Source organism: Azolla caroliniana, unplaced genomic scaffold (genome assembly GCF_043228905.1).
Source record: "Azolla caroliniana isolate FFs.n. ecotype wild unplaced genomic scaffold, voAzoCaro1.0.p SCAF_16, whole genome shotgun sequence".
Classification (NCBI taxonomy): domain Eukaryota; kingdom Viridiplantae; phylum Streptophyta; class Polypodiopsida; order Salviniales; family Salviniaceae; genus Azolla; species Azolla caroliniana.
This window is the reverse complement of record NW_028230451.1, coordinates 1,611,670-1,622,011: the sequence shown is the minus strand read 5'-3', so window position 1 is coordinate 1,622,011 and position 10,342 is coordinate 1,611,670. Positions and strand designations below refer to the sequence as shown.

Here is a 10,342-nt window from a genome sequence, read left to right as displayed (position 1 = left end):
AGAGAGGAATGGATTTGGTGTGTGGATAAGTAGGGATCTCTCTCATCTCTGTGTTACCTCTGCTTTAGCCTGGATTCCTGGGGTATTATATGCTTCTTCTGTTTCTTTTTCTTTAATGGGGCCTTTTTTCTGTGCCTGAGGAACAGGCAAGGAAGAAGAAGACATGGCAGGCAGGGAGAGAGAGAGCGGCTGACGTTGACGGCCGTCAGCCGCCGTCAAACGCCCGTTAGCCGCCGTCAAATTCCCGTCCATCCCTCCGACGGAATGTTCTTATTTTGCCTTCAATCCTTTTTCTTCCCTGTCTTTTTTCTACTGTTTTCCGAGTGGATGGCAAGAAAAAGACCATGTCCACATGTTCACGCGCACGCCCAATTTCTTGACCCACCCGCCCGTATGTAGTTTCCTGGAATCATGAGAGAGAGCGAGAGAGAGAGAGAGAGAGAGCCCAGATGAATGTAGGTCAGTTGGTAAGGTTGCCCAATGGAGACGAGAAGGTCATGACTTAAACCCCGAGTAAATTAAGAGGATATATGTACATATGGAATAATAGTGGTAAGGAAATCGGGTTGCAAACCCAAGATGTAGTGCTAGTTGTATAACAACTTATCACTAGGGTAAGCTAATTGGAAAGAGAGAGAGAGAGAGAGAGAGAGAGAGAGAGAGAGAGAGAGAGAGTTGCCCAGATGGATGTAGCTCAGTTGATAAGGTCGCCCAATGGAGACCAGGTGGTCATGGGTTCAACCCCTACATTCCACAGTGGCATCTAGTGAAATTGAGATGAAGTATATAATAGAGAGGTGAGGAAATTGGGTTTCGAACCCAAGAGACAGTGTTTGTAGTGTTATCGACTTACGACTAGGGTAAGTTAATTACAATAAAAGAGAGAGAGAGAGAGAAAGAAAGAAAGATATATTAACGTCTTCTAAGACCATAATTGGCCCATGAGACAATTGGTTTACAACAAAAATGGGGTATTTACCCATAATAAAAGAGAGAGAGAGAAAGAAAGCATTCATCGAAAGTTAAAAAAAATAATAAGAACTTGAGATAGAGAGAGAGAGAGATAGATAGATGCCCGTGGGTCCAACCAATGAAACATTATCCGCACAATCTCGAGCCCCACGCAAAAAAACGGCACTCGATACTCATGGTGGAAGTTCCCGCGTAAAAAAGAGAAAGAAAAGAAGTCCTCGCCTTGAAAGCACATATGTTACAAGCAAATCATCACATGGGTGTATCGGTTTGGCGGTCTCCTAGGGAAAGGAAATGTCTTGTTTAATTGTTATATTCTGGTTGAGAAGAGGCCATTCAATAGGTCCCCTTGACGTTTTTGCAAAAAGCAACGATGATGCCATGCCGAAGCTGAAACAATCATAAAAAATCTTCTCTGTTCACAACCATGAGCATCTACACTTGCACTATGTCCCTCGAAATGTAGGATTCCGGGAACTTACTTAACATGCGATCTGTTTTTCTTTTACTATGATTTGAAGTCCTTTCAATGTGTCATGCTTTCACTTCGGTTTGCATGTTCTACACTTTGAGATTATCATAATGTAACCACCCCCCTAACACACTACCCTAGAAGCATAACATGTAGTGTATTCATGACACCGAAGTCCCTACAAAAACCTTTCTCTCTAAAAAAACAGAATTGACATCGTAAAGCTTTGTCAAAATTTTCTTTTGTGTCAGCGCCAAAGCCAAACATTTTTGTCCCCTTGCTAATCAAGATTGCAAGCCCTCAAATAATGTGTTGCGGAGTGGTAAGCACAACACACTTGTCACAAAAGCACGTGATTACTATGAATTTATTACACAAACTCGCTCCCTCTCTTAGGCCCACCTATCCCTCAAAGGAGTATTTATATGATCTAGAGCATAGAAAAATAAAGCAACATGGGGTCATAAATAGAGCACATACTTTTGGCACGATTCATTCATGTTCGTTGAAATTTGTATTATGATCAAGTTTCCAAAAACTCCCAAGGAATTGAACCTCTAACCTAATTTCGTAAGTCGATAATCTTTAATACCATGGTTATAGATTAGGGTTGAGAAATAAACATGATCGACACTAAAGCGCTCACTCCCAACCGAACGAAACGGTCCATGCCGCGTCTCCACCATCATCCATCCTAAAGTTGCATCACTAAATTCAATTAAACATTCAATTTTTAAACACACAAAACATCCTTAAGAATATAAAACGGCCATTTTCTTAGGCTTTCTTTAGTTAGGAAGAAATATACGAAATTTGAATGCCTTCTTTTATTCGCTACTAATTCCTCACCCTCCGGCTATCACCAATAGACTTAGCTCATTGATCCGTAGAAACATCTAATGCCCTTGCATGATGAAAATTACGAGTGAGATGACAATAAAACAGTAGGTTTACAAAGATATTTATGATTGCCCAACTTCCCTTTTTAAGAAAACTTGGTAATAAGTTTTTCCCATCTCCGTAGCTTGAAAATGACATTTTATAAAACTTTAAGACGAGTGTATGATCCAAGAGGTTTCTTCTTACAAATATTCATTTATGTTTTTTTCTTTTCATGAAATCATCATTTGGATAAACATGATAACATGTCATATACTTTGTAGTTACAAAGTATCATTACCTCATTGTTTCTACAAGAAATGAATGGTCTAAAAACACTCCATAATGCAGGCCCACAAACAATTAATAATGTCTTAGAGGCCCGATGAATTTCTCATACTTTTGCAATAGTTAATTCTAGCATCTCTTTGTTGCAACCTTTAGGATTTATAAAAGACTCCTAGAACCTATTGAACCTAGCCGCATAGTTCATAAGCTCTTAGACTTTGGGGCATACTTGATCTATAAAGCCATCGTGATGTGTATTAAGAAACCTTTTTGAGTTAACATCCAATCGGATAAGGACGTACGAGCATAGCCAAGACCGTGTGGGAAACATCATATATCAACATGAATTTTGATGATTGTATGTGCAAGTATAACAAAGAGAGTGAACTATTATTTTGATAGATCTAAGAAAGTTAGTTGGTTCTAGACTTTTTATTTAGTACGTACTTCAAGTTAGAGCTACTTTAATAAAATCAAGTATGACATTTATCCAACCACTTCCACATGGGACAATGGCCCACATTCCTAGTTTGCATGTACTCGATGAACGTGCTAGGAGATCATGCGTTTTCTTGGTGAGGGGCCCGGCCCACTCATGTCATAACTCTCATTTTAAATAAGGTTTTCAAATTTCTTTACATTTTCTAAATTCTTGAAGAAAATGTAAGTCATAGACTCCTATGTTAGAAACGCAAAAAAGTAATGAAGATTAAAGCTTTTGGAAGAACCTTACTTGATAAGGACTCTTCCAAAATAATTGGATGCTGCACAATATGCCCACACTATGTGGTGGTAGGACATGTTCAAGCAATACGACGTTGCATTGATAATAACCACAAATTATTGAGTTTTCAATGCCTACTCTTTGAAGTTGATTGCTCATAACATATTATGTGGGGAAATAATCGTTAAAATATTACTCTTGGGATATATATAGCCTCAATCGCACTTTCAATCAAAGAAACATACTTTTGTCATTCAATACTATTCCTTATTTTTCTTTGTCTTCGATTTGCATCCAAAGTCTTTCCTTAAATCATTCTTATTCGTTATTGTTGTTGCATGGGCAATGTTGATCTTGCATATCTATATTATTATCTCTTAGATGCTTATTTATGTATTTTGTCACATAAGTGTTTTGCTTTCCCTTCATGCATGTAAAACAAATTCATTTTTATGCACGGAACGAGAATGTTATGAAATATGAGCGATGGCATACCATTAACTTATAGTTGGTTATTTTTAGAATTTTTTCCCTCAAGTATATCAATATTATCCACCTGCTTGGTCGTACTAGTTGGATCATTCATCACCAAATTAGACTATGTGATACTTTCATCATTCATGAAAGTTCCATAGTATGAACCATACGTGCATTCACATTCCAGTATGGCAAATACCATACTTTTGTATTCATTATTTACTATAAGGTAAAACATTTTTTAAGGTAAAAACGCGAGAAAAAAACATAATTCTATGCATGAAACAATGAGACTATTACAAAGAAATGAGAGCACACCTTATATACAAATTTATGTCTATCATCAAAATGGATTTTTTTCCAATAAATCACAAGCAAATCAAGATCTCCTAATTGTAGCGTGTTGCATGGCAAGATGCTTAGGTACATTCCACATAGCATGCTATAGTATACTATACAAAATGCCTTCATTTAAGAATGAGCCCAAGTGTGAAGTTTTTAATGAGAAGTATTGTCACCTATTTTCAACATCCATATCTAATGGCATTGATATTACTGACTTTATACCATTCAAAGTATAATATTTTGTGTGGGAGCATAGATCTATTATTGTTGTAATTGGTATGTCAAATTGGTGGTATATTGATTATTTGAGAACTTGGGCCCAATAAAATATGGTTCTATAATCCTATGTCTTCAATCATGTTTGCATTATTGTTGCTTTAATCTTTTCTTTATGGGAGTGGTATCTTTTGCATCTTACATGCTTGCAATGCATGGTAACATAAGTTAAATTTTACTAGAAAGATGTCCCCCAAATATAAACATACCAATTCCAATTCCATATGTACTTGTCCTTGACTGGATATTCAATATGGCCATGCCTATGCAATGTTTTGGCCTTTTTCAAGCACACGTGATTGCATTGAGAATTATTTGATTTTGAATGTGTTTCAAGGGGATGATTGTTACCAATTGTGAATGCTTGCCTCCATATCCATATAAGTGATTTTAACTAGACATTGGAGCAAGGAACATGTGAACCATGGATAATTGAAATAATCAATGTGAAAGGTGATAGACTTCTTTGTTAAAAACATCACATCACTAATGCATATCATCCTTGACTCTCACACGCACGTATTGCATTCTAAATATCCAAGTGCCTATGTCCACGTGTACATAATTGTGTGCATGTGCACATACTTACATACGAACATGTAACATATCTTTTGCATAAAAAGAATGGCCATCCTTATATTCCGATTTTTCCATAATAGCTTAAGAAAAAACATGAATGTGAATGTATAGATTTATGCATGCATTTTATATTCAGTATGATAGAACAATGTAATTGTAGATAATCAAATGATTTTCAATTCATTGATATTGACATGGCTGGTCCCTTGTAGTGAAGATGAGACGTGCTAACCTGACACATCACAATTTATTAGTATATCCACATGCAAGTCAACATATTGAAACGACCTTATGAATTTATTTAGGTGATGAAGTCTTTCGAAGCAAGCTTTGTGTACCTATGGCATCGCAATTAGATGAACATAGCTATCACATTCCCATATGGTTGGCCCTTTGTCTTCAATGGATATGGGTTCCACATACATACCCATTTGACTTTCTACCATTTAATGCATACCGTTCAACCTTGTTCATTGATGTACCTATCTTCAAATGATCATCGGAGATAGTTCATGCCAAACATGGTCAAGTACATATGAACCATGAAACCTTGATGATTCAGGGTCAGAACAAATGTGTTAAAAACGGGGTATTGGTAATCCACAATGCCTACGGGTATGTGCCTATATGCATACATCTGAACCTTCAATATCACAAAATCAAAAGACAGTGGCAGAGAAGTTTCCCTTTTGTATGTAATCCAAACATATATAAATTTGAGAAAAACCCTCCCTATACATGCTCACAGTTAGCTCAATCTACCTACCATGCCACCAGTTCAAATCTTACTTTTTGTCCATTTCCACTCGGTACAAATTTGAGCAGAGACTGATAAATATATACAACACTCAAAGAAGAAACTCCAAAAGTGGCCAAGAGTGGTAATTTCTTGATCGATAATCTTGAATTGATCAAGATGTGTAAACTCGAGCCTTGAATAAAGCTTGAGAAGCCACTCAAATGCCCCTCTCGATGGTATATTTACATCAAGTTAAACCCAAGAAATGGATCTATCGGTTGTGTGAGCCCCATTTTCTTGCAGTTCACAAAAAATGTGATAATGAAGATCCTTAACGCCTACAACGTCATGTAGGCCAGGTAACCCAAGCTTGCTCAAGAGTTGAGATGCCCCAATTTTGCACCTGATATGGTTGGACTGAAGACATGCATGCATGAATTTCACATATACCAAGTCTGGAGTGAAGATCGGCATACATATATTCTAACACCAACGTTGGAATGAAGATGAGGATGCACATGTATACTTATGTTTACATAGCAACTTTGGGATGAAGATAAGCATGCAACCTAGCATGGATGCATACATTTGGTTTAGTGGAGGAAATGATCATTTTATCTCCGTATATGGGCCGAAGTATCCATCAAATGACCGAGAACACGAATTTTCTCATGCTCACACTGGATCAATTGGGTTTCTATGCTTCTTTCTTCTACCTGGAAGACCACATCTCTCAAGCATGATTTCATTGGATTCAATATATAAAACCATAGTCCCAAACACACCAAATGAAAATGCAAAGCCACCTCACCTCTAATGCAGATATCATTGCGAGCAAAGTTGCACATTCCTCCAATAATACCTTTTCCTGAGCAGCTATAAGGCCTAGTTCAGAAATCAAAGAACTGATTTTTTCGGTCTGCATGAACAAAAGACAAGTAGCATGACGAGAGTAAGACATCTTATGAAGAATGGAAATTTGCATCAGACTCAGATTTTTAGACACGATTCAACTATACCTTCGGCAATAGACAAGTGACAGATTTCTCGACAAGATTCATCATATCAAATGCAGAGATCATGGCAGCTTTAACTGCAAGAGTATCAGCCTGAAAATAAATAAATAAAGACTGAATACATAAATGCATGTTATAAACACATACATACATAATATATATATGGACTTGTATAAAAAGTGTTTTGTAGGACATTGTATGTATACAGAGTGGTATTTTTGAAATTCAGTTTTGCTGTTCTGCTCTCTCTGTCTCTCCCGTATACTCTCTGTGTGTTTTGAAGCTTCCATTAAACCTGTGTATATTTTTTGTTGCTATCCGGTGTGTGAATGAAAGCTCTTAACTTTCTATTTACATGGGAAAAAATTTTATTACCCTGATGCCACCAGTCACCGGGAGTCGTAACAGTGCAGCTTCTAAAGCCTTCACGACATCTTTCAAAGCAACCATATGCTCATCCTTTAAGCTAAACCAATCCTCAAGCATTGGTGACTGCAATAATAATCATAAGAGACTCAACACTTCAACCAAAGCACAAAGTCTAGACATGGTGCTCTACCAAAATATAAGTCTCTCTCTCTCTCTCTCTCTCAATTTGCAATTCGTAATCCATATCGCCATTCTGATCATTCAAACATTTACGTTAAACCTTTCAACAAAAGCGATTATAACCTCTCTCGACTTGCATTTACATATGTATTCCTGTGTGGCCATTATGAAACATTCAAACACTCAAATTACACAATTTTGACAAAAGTGCTTTTAACCCTTTCCAAACTAGCGTCTTGGATCATATCCACAATAAATAAATGCCAATTAACTCTTTGAATACATAAATTGATTTACTTGAATAGAAAGCAATGCATTCAGCCTCCGAGCTCGTCTTGCTTGGTGCAGCTTTGCCTTCTTTTTTGTTACCGAATATCTGAGTTCAAATATCCTCACATACACATTGTATAAAGCTTTCTGACCGGTGATACAAAAAAAAGGATTCAGTATAAGTGAATTGATTGTCTTTATCACATCTAAATGTTACAGCAAAGTTATAAGCATGCACAGTATTTTTCTAACTACTTAGGAACAAGCATGGCTTGGAAAAATATGAGTTGAATGATTGACACATACTGATACAGACATACATGGAAGCAAAACTTACTTCAGCAGCAAAGTTTTGTGCATTCATTGCCACTTCTGATCTTGCATTTACAAGCCGCCACTGAATCAACCTATTATGAAGAATGCGGTGTAAGTGGATTTCATCCAATTGATTCAATCCCTTCTTTCCTTTCCTCATATCAGCCCCAAAGTTAAGCATCACCGCAGCACTACTAGTCTGTGTTAAGCTTTGCATCACGTGTTGCCTTCCTCTTACTTTTGATGGACTAGGGATATTCCTATAAGGAGAGGATCTTACTGGAGATTGAGGTTGCTGAGGTGGCACAGAGCTTGAAACCGGACGATTCGACATGATCGACCAAGGAGATGAGATGGCTCCATTGAGGAATGTGTTGGATCTTTGTGGACTTCCTGAAGACTTAAGCCTTGGGAGTAATCTCTCTCCTGTGGTATCCTGTGAATACAAGGCTGACATTGTAGTCCCTCCAACTCTAGCCCTGACGACATTTCCAGGTGTCAACAAACCTGAACGTGATGCGATTGAAGTTATCCCACCTGATGATACGTTTCGGGTGTCCAAGGCATTATAAGTTGGTGTTATCATTTCATTGCATGACAGGTCTAGAGCTTGTCCGCCATGCTTTGCTGACTGGAGCACTAAAAGTTCATTTGGATGCGAGCTCACAAGCGATACCAAATTCTTACAACATTCTTTAACATGTTGTAGAGAATCTCTATCAGATTCTTTACTCACCCTTCGAGGAGAATCTTGTATTCGGCCCCTATGTTCGGACCTTGTCTTCTTTGGGGTGGCAGCCCCTTCATTGAGGGAATGTTCTTTCCTGCTCTCGGACCTTGACTTGGCTGAATTAACTGGCCTTTCGTCAAGAGAAGGTTGTTGATGAGCCCGAGAAGAGCTCAAGGATCGAGGTACGCTCTCTCGGCGTGAACTCGTTTTCGATTGCCCAGATGTCGAAGATTGTCTACTATTATTATTGAGAGACTTTTCTCTTGAGGATGCGAAGTCTACACTTCTAGCCATCGCCCCTGATCCCCTCAATTTCATTATACTACAACTACTATTACTACCACTCAATGATTTCCTGATACCATGCCTACCTCCTTGCCCGCCATCACCATGTTCGACCATATGATCATTCTCTCGCGGCTGAGCATTCTCTGATTGATCCCTATTTTGTGACAACCTAGATATAGACTTATGCTCCGATACCAATTTCCCCCGAGAATCATGGGCCTTTGACACCACATTTGCCGAAGGTTTAAGTGCTTGATCAGAGACATACCTGGATTTTCCATTCACAACCGGCCTCAATTTCGATTGACCAACTGCTGGGCACAAATGTGATCCTTTGGACACACCCAAAGCTGAAAAGTCACATGAAAAAGCACCTGAGAAAGGCTTCATGGAGGGCCAAAGCACCTCATTCGATGCTGAGAACCTTCTTGGATCAGCCAAAATGGAAGCTTCACGGGAGGGGCTCTTAGAAAACTTGCTTTCAACAACATTACTTAGAGAAAATGGGTTCCTACTCCTCCTCCTCTCAGCAGAGACTGATCTTTTCAATGGTAGAGAAGGAGCATCGCTCAAGTTTATTGATTTATGTAGGGTATGAGGAGTAGGGAGCCTTCTGGAAACAGGGGCAGGGGAAGGGGAGAGTTTGTACCTTGATGTTACTTCTCTGTTCCTAGGCTTTGGAGAAGCCATGTGGGCAGGGATTGCTTGAGGGGAGGGTATTCCAATTCCTTGCTCTCTTCTCACATTTCTTACCTTTCTATGCAACATAGAAGAAGAAGAAGAAGAAGAAGAAGAAGAAGAGAAGGAATGGATGAACTGCCATGGTTTTCTTTTTCCATGAAGAAAAGGAACAGGGGAGGGTGTTTCATGTATGTGATCGTGACACCTCCCCATGGAAAGAGGACCCCATGCAAAAGAGGAGGTCTTAAATGTTCCTTTATTAGCATACTCATTGGGTCCCATCCATCAATCTCTGCCATATCCCAAGCTCCCAACCAGATGATGGGTTGACATAGAACCGCCCACCGATCCCGACCTCTTGTATCGGTCCCCCCCCCCCCCCCCATTAGCCTTCATCCCATCGGTTGGTCAGGTGGTTGGTCGGTCAAGTGATCGGTTAGTCAATCAGTCATGTGGCCGGTTTGGTGGTCGACTGGCCAAGCAAGCATCCTTCCATGCTTGACACTCCCACGTCCTTACGCCCAACTCCCATTTTGTTGCTCGTGTCCCCCCTCCCCCCCCCCCCCCCTTTCTTACTTACTTCCCTCTAATGTTGCGAGGCGAACCACACCAGCCTTCCAACCTTGATGCCTCACAAGCTCCATGAAGATAGTGGTAGCTAGAAGCATGTGCATAGTACTCTCATGGGTGTTAAATGTCTATGTGGCCAGGCCGTGTGGGTTATTACACATTAGGACGTTCG

At 39.2% G+C, this 10,342-nt stretch overlaps 1 protein-coding gene across 2 annotated transcripts; it reads right to left on the bottom strand.

The window, feature by feature from the left end:
* Positions 1–5,288: 5,288 nt before the first annotated feature.
* LOC147853482 (uncharacterized) lies at positions 5,289–9,721 on the bottom strand. Of its 2 annotated transcripts, XM_087332254.1 has the most exons (7): positions 7,924–9,718; positions 7,614–7,733; positions 7,143–7,259; positions 6,771–6,860; positions 6,563–6,670; positions 6,325–6,467; positions 5,289–6,162 (listed from the first exon to the last, which is right to left on the bottom strand). In XM_087332254.1, the coding sequence occupies exons 1-6, from the start codon at positions 9,685–9,687 to the stop codon at positions 6,366–6,368; spliced, it is 2,301 nt and encodes a 766-aa protein (XP_087188380.1). In that variant the 5' UTR covers positions 9,688–9,718; the 3' UTR covers positions 5,289–6,162; positions 6,325–6,365. The 2 variants fall into 2 exon arrangements, 1 of the variants encoding a protein (XP_087188380.1); XR_015531175.1 differs by lacking the exons at positions 5,289–6,162; positions 6,325–6,467 and having other exon boundaries at positions 6,771–6,844; positions 7,924–9,721.
* Positions 9,722–10,342: the final 621 nt, after the last annotated feature.

Bases quoted from the DNA above. Each gene is read 5' to 3' on its own strand.
- LOC147853482 (XM_087332254.1), bottom strand. From the start codon at position 9,687: ATGTTGCATAGAAAGGTAAGAAATGTGAGAAGAGAGCAAGGAATTGGA. The intron at 7,260-7,613 runs GTAAATCAATTT...TTATTATTGCAG, and splicing joins ATGCATTGCTTTCTATTCAA to TCACCAATGCTTGAGGATTG. The intron at 6,861-7,142 runs GTAATAAAATTT...ATTTATTTTCAG, and splicing joins CGGTGACTGGTGGCATCAGG to GCTGATACTCTTGCAGTTAA.